We start from the raw sequence: 18,182 nt of genomic DNA, 5'->3' as shown, positions 1-18,182 counted from the left end.
CCCCTTGGCTGAAGAGCAGCAGTAGGACAGCCGTCTTTGACTTGCCTTTATGGTAAAGCGTTCTATTTTCACCTGTCAACATATTTGCTGTCAGCTTTTGGTAATTGATACTTATCATCTTTAAATGGCTTCCTTCTATTCCTATTTTTCTTCATTTTTATTTGAAGTGACTGACGAATTACATAAAATGCTTTTCGAGTCTCTCTTGATATCATCATTTCAAATTCCTCTTTAAATGTATTGAAGCAATGATATTTGATTTCCAACAGCCTCTGATGTGAAAAGGTGTATGCATTTCAGAAAAGAAGGCAGTTTCTTACTTTGGTTGAAAACCTACTAAGTGCTAGGCATTTTCCAAACTTTGCCTCATTGAATCCTTGCAAGGTCTCTGTGAGGAATGCATTTTTAATCTCCACTTTACAAATTAGGAAACTGAGACTTAGAAAAAGTGAAGTGGCTTGTTCAGGTCACAGATGCTGAACAGGAGCAAAGGCTGCCTTAAAGCCACGGAAGCAAGGAAGGTACAGGGTCTGGAATTATCTAAAAATTGTTACTTTTTTTTTTTTTTAAGAACATCATCTGTTGACTTTAGCTGTTATGTCAATTTCATCTTGTTCTTTCACTCATTCCACATACATTTACTGGGGGTTCACTGTGCGTGCTAGGGCACCATGGGGAACACTGCAATGAAAAAGAAACATCCTTAAGACACATTTGCTCCTGCCCATGATAACAAAGTGACTGCAGTGAGAATTGGAGAAAGGGACATTCCTGCAGGTGGAAAGAATCAGAGAAGTCTTTCAGTGGGAGCTAATGTATGACACGGACCTTGAAGAAGAGGTGTAGGATTTAAATATGCTGGAATGGAGAGAAATAGGATGGACGTGAAAAGCCCAAGTGTTCTGGAGTGTTTGCACACAGGGACCAGCCCAGGAGGAACCCGCCTCTGCGACACGCACACAGGTGAAGTGAAATAGTTAAGTACTCTCTCTCTTCCAGAATGGTTGGTAAACGTCTTAGTGCCTTTTCAAGAACTACACTAAAATGTCTCTGTTCAAAACAATTACTTTGCCCATCACCTGCCTGGAGGTAAGTTAACCCATGAACATACACCAACTCTTAATATCCTTTCAGAAAGCAGACACTGAAGTTGTTGGGTGCTGCTTTACTACAGAAAGGTAAAAAGGAATTCTAGAGAAGCATTCTTGTCAGCTCAGGAGGTGAGGAATAATAGCTGCTATTTATAAAATACCTACTTTGTGTCAGCCACTCTGCAGATACACCCGCTCATTACCCCTCATGAAAATGCTGGGAAGTTACAGTTGTTATCACCATTTGCAGATGAAGAAACTGAGGCTCAGAGTGGTTCCATGATTGCTCAAGGTCTGAACAGTCTGACAGAAGAGGCAGACCTAGAATTGTGATCTAAGTCTGACACCAAAACCCACATTATTTTAATTTTTAAAATGTGTACTGGACCGTGAAGGACCCCATTCTAGACTCCCCTGTCCCTAGGTCCCAAAGTGCCTTCTACCTGTAGCTCTACTTATCCATGTCATTAGCATTCTTTTGGTCACCCCTTACTCTATCCCCTTGGCTACCACCGATCTGGCTGTCCTGTGCTCTCAGCTCTGACCACATGGCAAGTGCCTCAAGGGCCTCCTTGCCAGCCAGGAATAGCTACCACTTCTTGTCCCAAGCAAGGCACAGATGTCTCTGCACAGAACTGAGGCTGTAGAGGCAGACACACTTGCACTCAAATCCTGGCTCTCCCACAGCCTGGATAAGGGCTCTCCAAGCACATGGTCCAGGCAGGAGCCCTGAAGGTCTAGTGAGAAGGATGGGCAGGGCTTGGGGGTATGTGGTCCTGGATTAACACCCTAGCCCTGCCACCTCCTGGCTGTGCGATGTACACAAGTCCTGAAATCTCAGTCTCAACGTCTAAATACACTCAACACGATAGCATGTATCTCGCAGGGCTTGCTGTGAGCATTAGATGAACGTTGTACATCATAGCTACCAGCTAGTAATTGTTTTCAACTTCTGCCTCTTTCTAGGCTGGTTCAGCTGCCCTGCATTCACCTTTGTGTCTGCAGTGGCTAACACATGGTGCAGCACATTGTAGGAGCTCATAAAGCAGGATGAATCTTGAACCCCATCCTCTCCCTATCTCAAAAGTCTAGGGCAGGGATAGGAAGACTATGGCCCTCAGGACAAATCTGGCCCACTGTCTGATTGTTTTAAATAAAGTTTTATTGGAACACACCCATGCTCAAACATTTACATATTGTCTATGGCTATTTTCATGTTACAACATCAGAGTTGAGTAGATGCAACAGAGAACCCATAAAGCCAAAAATATGTACTACTGGCTCCTTACAGAAAATGTTTGTGGACCCTTGGTCTCGTGTATGGGACCTTTCAATGGGGGAGAGCCATTGAGGGCCTCTTGGTTTTGAAAAAAAAAATTCCTCTGTTCCTCCCCCACCTACACTTTACATCCTCTTTCCCTGGTTTATCTATTTTTTCTCCTTATCTCTCTTGGCCATTACATAATACCTATACTACTTTTCTTACGTATGTTGCTTATTTTCTATCTCCCCCACTAAAAATCTTCATGTGGGCAGGGATTTTTGTTTGTTGAGCTAACTCTTATATCCCAGAACCTTGACCAGTGCCTGGCACATAAGTGGGAACCCCGCAAATACTTGTTGAATGAATAAATATGGATTCCATGGAAAAGATTGTTCAGCCAAAGTGTGTTGGAGGCTTTCTCTTTCATGGAAGATTTGGAGGCTTTTAGAGGGATGAGGTGACGCCTTAACCCCTGCGAGGATGGTATTATTTTTCCTATTTTATAGATGAAACAACTGAGACTGGGTAAGTCTGTGCTTCTCAGACTTTAATGTGCCCATGAATGAATTGGGAATCTTGTTACAATGCAGGTTCAGGAGGTCTGAGCTGGGCCACCAGGCGCTGCAGTTCTATCAAGCTCCCGTGTGATGCCAGTGCTGGTCTATGGACCACACTTTTGAGTAGAAAGGGTTTAAAGCACCCACTCAGGGTCTCTACCTAAGACGTGGAGGAGTGGAGTTTTGAATCTGCAGACCGTGGGGTCCTCATTTCCCTTCTGTTCCCCCTTCTCTATCTACATGCATCCCTCCCTCCTATGGTTTCACAAGACCTGTCACACATCCCCTCCTTGGCTCCCTGTCCCCAAACACTTTGCCTCCAGACCTTCCCTTCTCGAGGCACCCCACCTCCAGCATCCTTAGCCTTCCCTTCTGCACAGGTTCCTCTACGTATACACATGCCCAGGACTTTCTGGCCCTTCAGGGGGCCAGTCTCATGTTTCTCCTCTGTTTTAGGGGCCAGTGGTTAAGAAGAAGTTATCTACCTCATGGGCCCTAGGCAGGATGGCTTCCTCCCTCAAGGCTACCCCGTGACCTACACAAGTGACTTCTGATGGTCAAGGGCCATGCCCAAGCCCTCCACTTCCATCTCTCTGCAGCATCTGCCATTGTCAGGTCCTCCTTCTGCAATGGACTTCGCTTGGTTCTTATGGTGCTCCTCCTACCTTGCTGTCTGCTTCGCCAGTTCTTCTCCCCCTCTGAATCTTTAACCATGGCCAGCTCCTGAGCTGGCATGAGTGTCACAATCTAGGATCTGTCACTTAGAACTCCAAGTCTGCACCCATTGGAAGACCCCTGTTTATCACGCAACTTGAACTACAAGGACTTGCATATCTATATCTCCACATTGTTCATCTTTGATTTCACCACAGGGTCCAGCACAGAGAATGGTACAAAGTGGGCAACCAGAGAGTGCTATGTACACTGGCTAACAGACTGAGGGGGTGAGTTGCCCAGAAGGCATTGCATGCCCACACCTACTGTGGAACACTGATGCCATGAGAACCTCTAGAAGACCAGAGGAGCCCCCAGGGGCCACCACTACTGCCCTGACTCCTTATGGTTTCTGAAAGGGGAAAGAAAGAAACTAACATTTCATGAGTGCTAATTTTTTTGCAAGGCACCTTACAAAATCCCTCATTCCCTACGAGTTAGGCACTCTTACCCCTATTTTAGGGTTGAGAGGAATGAGGCTGAAAAAGTTCAGAAATCTTGCTCAAGGCCACATAACTGGTGAGTGACAGAGATGTGACTTGAACCCAGAGCTGCATGACTCTTTCCACCACAGCAACAACAGCCCACACTGTCTCATATCTCTCTGCCTTTTGCACATGCTGTTTTCCCTGCTCAGAATTCTTATTTCTTCAGTACTGGATAAATCCATCTCTAAAAGCACTGATAACTATCCCCTGTTCCACTAAAAAACTGGTCACCCGACTAAGTGCCCCTAGTCCACGGTACACGTTGGTGCATCTCCGCCGAGATTTCAAGTATCAATACTTGATGTTAGGCTAGTCTCTCTGATAGGCTTGTGTACTGTGAGGGGGAGGCTCAAAGTCCTGGCCGTCTCTCCATCCACAGTGTCTGGAACATAATGTGCATGTTCAATGCCTATTTGTCAAATAAATGAATGAACAAATGAAGCAAGTTTTCTGGCATTTTCAGTGTCGGTTGGCGGGGTTCATTGGTTCCTATATAACATGAGGGTGGCGATACCAGAATCTCAGCTGCTCACTGCGTGGACCTATTGACCAGGGACCCAAACACTGAGCAGAGGGGTGGGGAGGCTTCTGCTGACTCCATCCTCATCTGTGAAGGTTTCAGCAGATGACCACTAACAGATATGGTCCCTCTCACAAAGCTGGGTTTGCCAGGGGTGGAGGAAGACACGGAATGATGGATAACGGACTTCGCAAGGAGTGAGGCATTCTGAGTTTTAATCCCACTCTTCTGCTAACTGGAGCTTGATTTCACACACTTCTCTGGACCTCAGTTTTCAAATATGGAAAATGCCTATTAGAAATGTGAAACCAATTCAGTGGCACCTTCATTACCAAGGATCTATTTGTGGAGTTTTTCTCCATTACCCTCATGTTGTGAAAAGGTCTGGTTTTGTAATAGGAAAAATCATCATCTTTATTTAGAAAGAACTGTTAGGCAATCAACCATCTATAACTACCAACAAAATGCACTGATAGCGTGACATAACTAACGATAAACATCAGGCTGAGGTAATTCCAGTCCCAAACAAAGACCGCGTATATTTCTGTCACCCGTGAAGCTGATTCTGGATAAAGCCACGATTCCCTGTAGACTTCCTGAAATAGTGCAAACAGCCAATGAATTTCCTTCTAATCTTTGAGCCCCTAGGGCTACACGTTCCCCAAGTAGGCATAAATGGGCTTTGAAGTTGCCGAGATCAGTGATTTTGTTTTATGTGTGCAAATCCTGCAGGAGGATTAGGTTTTCCTCTTGCTGGAATTTGAGGATTTCTAACTAGAGAATTACACTGACAAAGGAGAAACAGCCCTTCACATCTCCAAAAACAGGGGAAAAGATCCAAGATGGCAGAAACATAACAGACATGAACATTTTCAACATGGACAGTGCATTTTCAAATGGAAAACATCTAGGCAAAATAAAAACTTTGAGGCTACAGATGGCTTAGACAGAAGCGAGTATGAGAAACCAACAGACGGTTGGTGCAGGAAATGCATGCTACAGGTTGCCTTACAGGGCACAAAGCAAAGTCACCCCGGATCGATACTTACAAGTAATAGGAGTAGGAATAAGCATTTCTTCTATATATTGATGGGCAGTCAGATGATGGAAATGTCCAAAAAAGGGGGGAAAAGAAAAGACAAACAAACAAGAATTAGATTTATAGGAAATCTTGGTTCTTAGAAATGCACATAGTATTTCAGCATCCCTAAGCTCAAGGAGATGCAGGTTTCTCAACTAGTCATCGTCCCCGAGAATCAGATACTTTCAGCGGTAGAAGAAAGACCTCTCCTATGATGGAGAAACTCACTACTCATGCAGAGGAAGCCACATCGCATTTGGTTGTTTTAGTCGTTTGAAAATTCTATCTTACGGTTAAGTAAAACTAGGTTCCTTATAATTATAACTTTTGGGTCTTGGGTCAGATTTCTGTGGCATTCTAGAACTAGTTTACCACTCTTCCACATGACAGTGCTCCTAAGATCTAAGGAAAACCATAATGACTTTTATCTTCTCTGTTTTAGGTCAAATCACATCAGAATCTATTTAGTAACGTCACACCGAAAGAAAGGAAATTGTGTAGCCAGCATCCAAGATGGTTCCCCAATGATCCAAACTTCCCAGCACTCATGCCCATGTTAGCGCTCTCCCACACAGAATCAGGGTTGGCCCTGGGTGACCAACAGAATGTGGGTGGAGTTACATTCTGGGACTTTCTAGGATAGGACAAATAGAAGCTTTGCAGCTCTTTCTGGGTCTTTGGAACTCTCACTTGGAACCCTGAGCCTCCATGTAAGAAGTCTAAGTATCCTGAGCTTGCTGTGGTCTGAAGGGACCATGTGAAGAAACCACACACAGAGAGGCCCTAAGCCTGTATGAACAGAAAGAGACATCCAGCCAACCTCGGGCTGTTCCCGCCCCAGCCAACTGGATTACGCCAACTGAGACCCTTGATATCATAGACCAGAAATAAGTCATTCCCTTCAAATCCTGACCAAAGTACGGATTCGTGAGAAAAACAGATCACTAACTTTCATGGCTTATTTTTAAGTCACTACATTTTGGGAAGTAGTTTGTTACATTATCAGGAGAAAACCAGAACAACATTCAAACTTCATCATGAAAGACCACTGCACTAAAAGAAAGGAATTCCGAACTTCAGTTTGAACAGACTACAACTTGAATAAACTCTCTGTGCCTGCATTTTCTTTTATGAGCCTCAGGTGAGTTGAACTGAATCACTCATTTTCAAACCGTGTTCCCAGGGTCCTGCAGAGCAGCATCATTGTAATGGGGAGGGGGGTACGGAGGGAGGGTTGCTGCTTCTCTGCCATCCACCACATTCGGAGCTTCTCCACTTTAATGTGTTTCATAAATTGGCGTGTAAGATTTCACATGACTCAGAATTCCACTCTTCAAAAGAATGGCTGAAAAATCACTGCCTGCAATATATCTCTGATGTCTCTTCTAGCTCTTGGCTTCTGAACAATAAAAGAAAAACAAATAAGTCCGTGATATTCCCTTTGTTATAACTTTTCGTATTTTGTAGAAAAATAAATAGGAACATTTTTATTTTACAGACTTAGCTCCACTGACAATAACTGATACATTTGTGGACTGAGAAAAATTGCTGAATAATTCAGGTCCCCAAATATCCATCTGAGAGGGCAAGAATAATTTGCTTCCTTCTTGAGTTATTTGGTTAATTGCAACTGTTATCCAGTTTGGTTGGCACAGGAAGATGGGGTCTTTATATCCACAGGGTGGGAACATGTCCTCAGAGCCCCAAATTTCCCCCTCTTAAGTAGGAACTGGCCAAAGTCCCCAAGGCAGGGCCATCTCTAGGCTTTCTTTCATTTATCAGGAGAGACAAAGTCCATAGATCCAGAAGGAAAGTGACATCTGAGAGCTAAGACACCATGGCAGAAGGGAAGCCCCGTGCCTCCTTGGGAGGCTGAGCTGGGGAAAATGAACCATAGTGCAGCAAGAGCTGGTTACTCACAAAACTGTGCAGTGTCTTTGGCCAAATGAACAGTGGCCCCAGATGATGAAAGGGGTGAAGAACTTCTAACTGATGGGTGGGATCTGGAACAGCCCAGATAAATCATCCAAGCCCCTCCACCAACCATAACAGGTTGGCACTGTAGGTGACCATTCCTCTTCTTCATTGCTGGCTCTGTGGTCCAGAGCCTGGGAATGTGATTCCTCAGGGGCAGAAAGCTCAGGACCCATTTGATGAAGACTCACAGACATGTCTGTTTTCCATAGTGTCAAGAACACGGGACTGAGAATGGAGAGGCCAGTGTTCTGATCTCAGCTCTTTCCTTGCTCTCTGTGACATCTTGGGCAAGTCGATGCCTCTGCCTGGATCTCTGTTTCCTGATCCGTGTACCAAGGTGAATGGCATGGATAACTGCCAGCTTAAACAGCTTTAAGGAGTGGAAATGTGATAAATCTTAGCATCCCAGAACCACCACTTGCTGACTGCATGGCCTCGAGCAAGTCGCTGTATCTCTGAGCCTCAGTTTCTCCATCTCAACGTTGGGGGCAATAATGATCTATTCCCAAGAGTCAGGGTGGGCATTAACATTATACTAATCTAAACTACTTTCCAATTATATATGATATGTAATACATGAAGTATTTTAAGTAAAATACATTAATCTAATTTAATATTAGAATATATTAAACATCTGAAATACAGTAGGCCTCAGTAAAGGGGAGTTTATGTTCCCCCCTTATCCACAGATAAAAGGTTTGCTGCTTCTCACTCTGGTGACCAGGAACAACGTGTTCACCTACTTAGGAATATTAAAAATAGTAATAAAATTTTTAAAAATTAGTAATAAAATAAGAACAAATACTTATGTAGCACTTACTACGTGCCACACACTGTTGTAGGCTCTTATCATACATTAACTTGTGTATTCCTCACAACCATCCTGAGAGATACGTATTATTATCATCCCCACTTCACAGATGAGGAAACTGAGGCAAAGAAGGTTAAGTAACTTGCCTAAGATCACACAGTTAGTAACTGGATTTGATAGCAACATGGCTCTAAAGCTCATGTGCTGGACCACTAGCCTGTGCTGGCTTCGAGGAAGAAAGAATATAGATATATGTTGGGCAACACAGTGGGTCAGGCACTGAGATGCCACAAGCCTTCTCTCTTTTAATCCTCCCCCTGGCCCTATGGAGCTGGTACTAGTCTTCTCATTTTTAGTCGAGGAATCCGAGGCTCTAAGACGTCACCCCTCACTAGGTCTAATATTTTGTGTATTTTGGGACCAATTGCAAAGCCTCCATCCTGAGCCAGGATTTTCTCACAGTCAGCAGCTCCAGGCTGCACTCTTGGGTCTCGACATTCTGGGCCCTCTGGTTTTCTGCTCTCAATTTTCAGGATTCACCTCTGCCTGGGCCACCTCCTCATTCCAACATGCTTCCTTAACCTTCAACTCACCTCTGCCAAGTAGCTGAGTTATCCTGGATGTCACCAAAAGCCAGTGCTATCCCTGACTCAGCTTCAAGGCAACTCCAGAATGATGGCACCTGACAAGCTTCTATTAATTGAATATGTTTTCCAAATTAAATTGCAAAGTCTTCCAGGGCAAGGATTGCAGTTCTTTACTCTGTGATCAAAACAGAGTATACATGTGTCCTTTCTCTCAGGTTTGAAGATTTACTGAAGGTCTAAATTTACAAGGATACAGTGATATTGCAAGTAACAGATTGCCTGAGACCAAAGATCCTGAGCAGGAAGACGGCTGTGCTTAGAAAAAAAAAGAAAAAAACCCAAACTTAATAAATCACGTACCGTGGAATCTTTTCAGCTGGCTGACAAGAATGACTTGAGGTATAGCTTCCCTTTGTTTCATACTACTTAAACAAGACTCAGTTGCCTATTTAACCATCGATTTGACCATCTCCCTGTCCATCTAGTTCATAAACCTACCCATTCACTCTTCTATCCATCCATCCACCCCTCCATCCCTCCATCCCTCCATCCACTTAACAATCTATACATCTACTTATCCATCTAGCCCATAACCCCGCACACTCATCAAATCATCCATGCACTCATCTATTCATTCATCCAACAATCAATCCGTCATCCACTCATCCATCTTTCTATCACAGCCAAAACTTTTTAAGGACCTATTATATGACTGTGTCTTCCAACTATCAGAGATTGAAAGAGAAATGCCATCTTGATCCAGCCAATATGTCTCATGGGAGAGCCAAACAAAAAACTTATAAAATAGATGATAATAATAGCCACCATTTAGATAGTAGGAGGTCACTTATGTGTCAGATGCTGTTCTCAGTATATTAATGTGGACTATTGTATTTAATCCTCACTAGAAGCATTATTATCTATGTTTTACAGATGAGGAAAGTGAAGCTCAGAGAAGTTAAGTAACTTGCCCAAGTTTATATAGTTGGTAAGCAGCATGGCAAGGATTAGAATCCAAGAAGTCTAACTTAAAGAGCCTGCATTAATAACTACTATGTTATTATCTTCTAGAGTGATAAATGGTATGAAGTGGCAGCTCAGGGAGCTGTGGGACCATATTTGAGGGTAAGGGGTGGTGGTGGGGGAGAGGTAATTTGGTTTAGAGTCTATGATGCCGGAGTTGTAAAGTCCAGGAACACCCAGATGGAGTAGGAGGGAGGGTATTTCCAGGCTGATGGATATGTGTTTACGGAATGGGTGGGGGGTTATCAAGGTGGGAATGTCAAGATGCTGGCAGGGTCTAGTTCCCAAAGAGTTTGGGGAGCTTACTCTCACAGGGAGAACTTAGGTCACAGGGAGAACTCAAAGAGCCAAGTGGGCAAATATTTTTCTAGATGGATGATTCTGGCAGGAGTGTGAGCAAAAAGTGGGAGGGGAGAGGGACTGGGGTCATGAAAGCTGCTGTAAGGGTCAAAGCAAGAGATGTTAGGGGCCGATCCTGCAATGGCTATGAGGAAGGAGAAGAGGTGATGTGAAAGGTGGCTAGAACACAAAAGCAATAGGTGATTACATGTGAGCATTTTGAAGAGGACTGCCAAGGTTCTAGCTTGAGTGGCTCCCCTAGTGAGTGCAAACAGAAGAAGGATTCACTTTTCAGGGTGTGGAGTAAGGAGCAGTTGAGAATGGGGTGGACAAAACAAGATAATATCAATACATTTATTTGGGGCTGCTTTCCCACCTCAACGAACCATTCAAAATTATGTCACACAATTCAGCATACCCGCAAATCCTGTTTCACATTTCATCCAGGTTAGATGGTGTTAAGAATGTAGACTCTTATCAGATTGGCCAGGTTTCAGACCCAGCTCTTCCACTTACTAGCTACGTGATTTGGGGCAACTTCTTTAAGCTCTACATGTGTCAGTTTTGTGACCTGTAGCACAGTACAATCTAATAGTTCCCCTGCCTCTTTAGCTTAGCCAGTAGTTAGCTTTTCCTACTGCCTCATTATTTTTTTTCCTGGAGAGATAGTGTGTTCTCTGAGTCTCAGACCATGGTACATCTTTCACATACTGCCCTTCCAGCCTGACCCTCCTCCGCACCCCTCAGGGCTGGGTTTACCCCTGATGCTTAACACTGATATTTGGATCCGCGTTCTGAGTGAAGCTTTCTTGCCCAAGAGATGGAGTGCAATCCTGGGCCCCATCTGTTCTGATTTTACTGGGATTCAACACATTTTTAGGGAATCCCAAGTATCTGCAAGGCACATTTGTGATGAGGATGAATCAGAACAGACAGTTGATGGTCCAGTGGAGAAGGTAAGATGTGAATACAAATAACAAACATAAGACAGAACATAACATGGATTCTCATGGAGGGGATCCAGACGGTGAAGAGATTGTGTCTACACTGAAGGTCAGAAGGGATTATTGGAGAAGGTGTCTTTTAAATTAGACCTTAAACATGGGTAGTATCTGGTCACATGGAAATGAGGAACATAGGCATTGAAAGAGGAGGAAACTTTACAAGCAAAGGTATAGGAGTGGGGTGAGACTTCAGGAAATCTGCCAGAATCACTGTGAGCAAGGGGACAGCGTAGCTTGACAAGGCTCTCCAGATGACTTAAGTGTGTGCTCCTTGCCTTATTTCCACCCTACAAACCACTGTTACAGGGAAGGAAAAGCCATTGAAGGATTCTAGAATGCAGGTTTGGGAGTACAAGTTTCATTTTTCAAACATCACTTTGGCTACAGTGTGGAAGATGGGTTGGAGAGGTGGGGCCAGAGTCAGGGAGGCTGGCGAAGAGACTCATAGAACAAAGCTATAGAGGCTTGCACCAGGGAAGAGGCAGTGGAGAGGGGGAAGGGGAGAGGATGCGACCAAGAGAATGTAAAGATGCAAGTTCAAAAGTACTGGGGTGATGGAATCCCATTAGTTTGTTGATGGAATGAGAGGTAGTACCTCTCACTAAGATGGGGACACATGATTGGAAATACGTTGGTGATGATTTTGTCTTTGACCATAAAAACTTTGAGGGTAGATGTCCAGGAGCAGATGATACAGGGCAGTAGAGCTCTGGCAAGAATGGGCCAAAGCAGAGGACCTGCCCTCCCAGGCCATTTCCGTTTTCAGTCCAGCAGAACTACAACCACCATGTTGTGTGATAAATACACAGCTGAAGGTCTATGCATGTGGCACAATGGCTGCATGCGGGGGAGGATCATTGAATCTTCCTGGGATGGAGGGCTTGTGGGAAGACTTCAAGGAAGAGGTAATACTTGGAGGAATCTTACTTGGAAGAACTTGGGGCTGAGAGTTAGAGAGTAGTAGGAGACTTGCAGGTGAAGAGGAATGTCTGGACATTTGATTCAGGGAAATAGCATGTACCAAGGCAGAGAACAATAGAAAATGATACCTGAATCTGGGTCACTTGTGTCCTATTCCAGGATTCACTTATTTTCTACCGGTCTCCATGGACTGATAGAACAGAAGTTAACAGCAAGGGGTCTGGCGTCACAGACCCTGGGTCTGCATTTCAACTCTGCCCAAGACCTTGGCTAACTCATAAAAACCTTTTTTGAACCTCAGTTTCCTCTTCTCAAAAAACAGGAGTATCAACAGTCCTACCTTCTATGGTTATTTGTAGGATTAAAATCAGAGTATGGCAGCAGTTCAAATGGAAAATGAACAAATTAGGTCAGAGTGTGTGTACTGACTGCAGCACTACCTTTTAACATATTAGTGATGGGTTTGGAGCTGGCTTGGTACACTTGATGGTCATGTGTGAGATGAATGTCCCTGTTGATATTATGCAATACATGCATCACCTGTGCGTAAGCAGGTACGGGAAGTAAAGCCTGTCCCAGCCATTAGCTCATTTGACCCTCAGAACAGCTACATGAGATCGGCTGCATCTCACAGTTGAGAAAGCAAAGGTTGAGCTTTGTTAAGTTGCTTCTCCAAGGTTAGCAGCAGATAAATGGGGCTGTAGAGATTCGGATCCAGTTTTTCTGCTTCCCAGTACACAGCTAACGAGATGTCTACACCCATTAGACTTGGAGCCACTGGAGGGCAGACACAAATCACAGAGAAGCAAGGTACACCAAGAGATGCACATTTCTCTCAAAGTAGACTCTCATATCTCAAACTCAAGACACTCCAAATATACTCTTGGAAGAGTTACTGTTTGGACAGGCAAAGCGTGGTTGGCAGGAAGCTCAGGCTGGACCAGGAAGAGCTGGGCAGGGAGAGGAGAAGAGGAGATGGGGGTGGATGGAACTATGTGCGGCGAAGGACTTTGAAACTGTCTCTCTAAAAGTTGCCTAGTTTGCATTTGAAAAGTAAGAAGGGATGGTGAGGTTAATGTAGGATACAGACAAGTCTTGGGGTAGAGATATACTGTTACCAAAGAATTCTGCTTAAGCTGGCTCCAGTGTTTCCCCATTCAAAAGTGCATTGCTATGCCTTAAGCCTTGGAGGACCATGCTCAGATTTCAGGAAGCGTGTCCCAGGGAATAAACTGGATGACAGGAAGCTTGTAGGCACATGCACATATGTCTATATCCCACGAACAAACATTAAAATGTCAAACTTCCCATATGTGAGTGGCCAAGAAACACCTTCAAACATCAAGATACACTAGTGAAGGCACTAAGGCTTGAGCTTTCCACCTTAATTTGCATTGAAGGCACCCAGGGCCCTATGGTGTTAAGCCAAGGGACCAGAGAGGTGGCCTTACAATGCCTTGGCTGCCCATTCCTTTGGCAGAGGATGTTCGATAATTCTAAAGGGAGGAGGTCAGGGAAGAAGATGAACGGGACTGCAGTGATGAGAGCTTTTCTCTTTTTCAGGACTCAATAGGGTGTTCATGAAAAGGAGGAACGTTCCATTACATAATGGCATGCAGGAACCCATTTTAGAATGTTCTGAGGTCTAGATGTGATCAATAGAGCCAGGAGAAAAAGATGGAGCCATTATCCAGTGACAGCATAAGAATGACTATTTTGCAGTGAGCTTGGCTATAACCACACTGGCTGTTAACTCTGTCGGAAGGGGCTCCAGATCCCCTTCTTATAATGCTCATGCAATCCTCCATATCTCCATGTAGCCCTGATTCTGTATGGTCCTGAGTTCAAAGAAGCCCAGTCCAAACAGCCAAAGGTACCATCAAAAGAAGTCTAAAGTTTAATTTGCATCTTTTTCAAACTGTAAGGGAATTCTGTTTGAATTGCTCACCAGCGTCTTATATGCCCTTCTGCAACCTTGCATTTTTCAAGATCCCCTCCACCCATTACAAAGCAGCCAAACAACAACAACAAAACTCTCCTTGGGCTACGCTGATATATTTCTCTCTCTCTCTCTCTCTTCCTTTCTCTTACACTCCTTTCTGAATGTAAATTGATTTAGCTTCTTTCACTAAGCCCTTCCCTTGGTCCTCTGTATCTCTAGCCCTTTCTGGGCCAGCTTTCTAGTTCAGTACAACACACACACACACACACACACACACGCACACACACACACACACACACAAAACACCTAACAGTAAGAGAAAGACTCTCTTTGGAGAGTGACAGGGACGCTTCGAGGCCTGTATGGAGAAACTAGGGGCATCTTAAGTGGACTGGAGACATGTGCCTGCAGCTCTGGGGAAGACTCTGAGACAGCTGAATCCATTGGGAGCAGAGGAAACAGGGAGCCGCCACGGCCATGTCTGTGGAGGTCAGGGAGAAGACCCAGCGCAAGCCAGTGCAGGGAGTGTGGCAGGCATTGGACTTCTGAGAGCTGCTAGATGCAGGAACTAACTCTAGGTCACAAATGGACACTGAAGAGATGCTGACACTAGGATCCTGAGTTGTGATGATTCGCCTATTATCTGGGGGTTTCTTTTCCTTTCGTATCTATTCCTTTTAGGTGGCTGTGGACATCATTCTGGTGAGCAGTAAGTAAGTTAGTGACAGACGCAACTGACCAGTGAAGTTTTCCCCATATTTATATATGGGGTTGGGATAAGAAGAGGGAAAGGAGCCCATTAAGCTCTTCCCTGTCCTTTGGTGGGGGCACCTCTAGACATCAGAAGACACTGTGGGTTAGTGGAAAGAGCGCAGGCTGATGTTTAATTTCTCTTTTTCTCCCTCTGACCCATCCCCTACTCTTCTCTCCTCTCCCCTCCCCTCCTCTCTGCTCCTCCCCTTTCCTTCCCCTATACCTATTTGTAAAATATTACCATCAACTAGGCCAGAAAAATGTCTTATTTTCTCCCAAAGATACTGTATATGCAAACACTGATCAGCACCCCTACCCCCTTGCCCACTGCCACTACATCTGAGTTTTGCCCCTTGGAAAGAAATGGTGATCACGTGATGTCTGTGGGTTGGGTCTGACGGATGGTTTTCATAGAGATGAGAGATGATGAAGATAGAAGAGGATAAAACCACACAAAGGGCTCACTTTATCCTTGCTGCCAGCCTGAAAACAGAAAGCCCTTTCCTCCCTCCCCAAAAGTCACACGTTTCAGAAATAGCTGTTGAGAGGGAAGTGAAATTTCTTCACAAGCTCGCAGACAATGGTGACGTGGGTTAAGCCAGGCTTTAGAAAGAGCAAAATTGGAAGAGCATATCTGACTTACAAATCAGTGGCGAAGAATGAGAACATTCAGGGTCTATCAAAGAGGAATGCAATTCTATTAAATTGGTTACTTTTTTCAGGGAGACTGGCCCAAACTCACCTGTGTCTCTAAAGCGTCTGCGACTCCGAGAACGTGTCAATGACCTTACATGTGCGATATGCTCACTCACCCCCAGAGAAATCAAACCTCATGTTCGGCCTCATCCAACAGCAGCTGGCTTGTCACAGACATAAAACGTGGCCTCGCTTTATGGATGATGGTGATGGCTCTGAGGGCTCTTGACCCCCAGTATTATCATGGACCTTCCCTCCTCCCTAGCTGCTCCAACCAGAAAATCAGTAGCTGGACGAGAACCGAAACTCTTCAGTCATTCTGCTGGGAGCCTGAGGAAAGGAATGATCCTACAGAACAAAGATGTCCAGAAAGAACAGGTCCTACCAATAAGATGTCCTGGCCAAACGGGGTCCTGGCTGATTCTGAACAGAACCATGAGACACACAGAGACATTCCGGTGCCAGAATGGCTAAAAGAAGGCCGACTACTTGTAGAGCAAAACTGATGGCTGGAAATAAGGACACTGTCTTCATTTGTTTACTTCATGCATTTATATTCATGGGACTCCTTAGAGTAGAAGCTGGAATTTGTCTTTGGGGCATTCTGTCCCTTTGTTTTGGTGGGAACAAGTTTCACAAGCTGTTTTTGTCTCAGGGATGAAAGCAAGTCCCGGTCCTCATTACCAGGCTTGTCCTGAACTCTGTGAGTAACCAAACCCAGAGCTTCAGGCTGAGGAGTTAGTAGTTGGTTGAAGAATGGACTAAAACGTCTCTTTATATTGGGGGCAGGGCAGGTTGCAGCACACGTCATTATAATGTAGATAAGTGTTTTGTTTGCTTTGGCAGCCTGGGGAGTGGGAGGGTGGAGACCAAGGCTGGAATCCTGGCATTGAAATTGAGACGGGCAGTAGGCACGGGGACATGGTGGCAGTACAGTAAGGTACAGTAGGTAGGAGGACCCCCTGTTTGGAGGAATAATCAATCGTGTACCCCAGGGACAGTGAGAGCTGATATTCTTCAACTTTCCCTGATGACTATTTCCTCTCCCTCTCTGCAACTCCTCTGTGCTGTCTTCAAGCCTCCCGCATGTCTGATAAACAGAAGATGTCGATGTAATGAATTCGGGGGATCAGGAAAGAACCTGTACCCTGGCTTTCATGAGCAATGCACGCAACAGGAGATAACAGTGCTCGCTGACCAGAGGCGCCAGGAGGACATCCTGCTGAGAGGTGACAAGCAGCAACAATCCAGCTGGGAAGGTCCTATGGGATGTGGAGTAGGAAGGAGCCTTCCCTCAGGGCTGTCACACCATCAGAGGTGGCTCTATCCCTTTGATGCCGAGGATGCATCAATCCCTTGGGATGCTGCCGCTTGACCAAAGAAAAGTCAAGGATGAATGAAGGTGAAAGGAACGAAGCATTGCTTTCCTGCATCTGTATCTGTGGGCTCACCCGTGTTCCCGGGGCTCCCCTGTAATCTCGATGACGTGACCAATCACAACAGAGCAGCCATCTCTGAGAAGCATCATACATGGAATCCCATGGGACTCCAAGGAACCCCTGCCCCGCAAGAAACCTGCCGTCTTGGAGCTGCTCGCCAAGCAGATAGCACATGCCCTTCAGACACCAACATCATGAGCCACCATTGGTCCAAAATTTCAGGACCTCAACAGTTGTATCAGAAGGTCCCTGCTCAGAAGCGATCAGCAGGGAAAGGACTTGGCCATATGGCAGTGTCGGGGCCCGCTGGGGTTGGCAGGGTCTGCAGGGCAGCAACCGAAACTCACCTCCTTTTGATGGTCAGCATGACGCCCAGGAGAATGATGATGAACATGAGGAGGCCGGCGACCACGCCGGCCATCTTCACAGTACTGTCCACCTGCTTCTCCGGCTCCACGCTGTTGGCATTCTGCGTGGAGGCACCTTGGAGGGAAAGGGGAAGAAGAAAGATAACTGAAAAGCCTCACATACGTGACGAGACGCAATCGTAATAACAACAGGTTCCATTCACTGAGTACTAACGATATGCCAGGCACTGTGCTGAGGGCATTATACACATTGACCCATTTAACCCTTTTGAGGATTAATTCCTTGAGATGTTGAACTATTATTATTATATAATTATTATTATGATAGCCTTTTTTGTAGAGGAAGAAATTGAGATGCAGAGAAATTGACTTGCCCAAGGTTACACAACCACTCTGCTGGATATAAGGGTAACCCTTATCCTCCCATGAGATCAAGCAGAGAATTTTATCCCTCATACCGGTTTGTCCCTAGGATCAAACCATGGAACTATGGTTTGAATCTTAGGTTCATGGAATTATTCCAAATCCTACTTAATTCTTTCAGGTAAATGGCGAAAACAACAGCTTTGTGTAAGGGTAACACAATTAAAAGCACTGGATTTTTAAA

General features: G+C 45.0%; 1 protein-coding gene across 11 annotated transcripts in view; it reads right to left on the bottom strand.

Moving 5' to 3' along the window:
• The window catches only part of PTPRT (protein tyrosine phosphatase receptor type T), a 1,089,879-nt gene that overhangs the window by 143,348 nt on the left and 928,349 nt on the right, over positions 1-18,182 (bottom strand). For 7 of the 11 annotated variants that reach the window (XM_036826097.1, XM_036826100.1, XM_036826103.1 and 4 more), the window contains 2 exons: positions 17,555-17,690; positions 5,684-5,713 (listed from right to left, as the gene is read on the bottom strand). In XM_036826097.1, the coding sequence (XP_036681992.1) occupies positions 5,684-5,713; positions 17,555-17,690 (166 nt within the window). The remainder of the gene's footprint in view (positions 1-5,683; positions 5,714-17,554; positions 17,691-18,182) is intronic. The other 4 variants (XM_036826101.1, XM_036826105.1, XM_036826104.1 and 1 more) reach the window with 1 other exon arrangement.

The sequence above is a fragment of the Balaenoptera musculus genome, chromosome 15 (assembly GCF_009873245.2).
Source record: "Balaenoptera musculus isolate JJ_BM4_2016_0621 chromosome 15, mBalMus1.pri.v3, whole genome shotgun sequence".
Lineage (NCBI taxonomy): Eukaryota > Metazoa > Chordata > Mammalia > Artiodactyla > Balaenopteridae > Balaenoptera > Balaenoptera musculus.
This window is presented reverse-complemented; position numbering and strand designations above follow the sequence as displayed.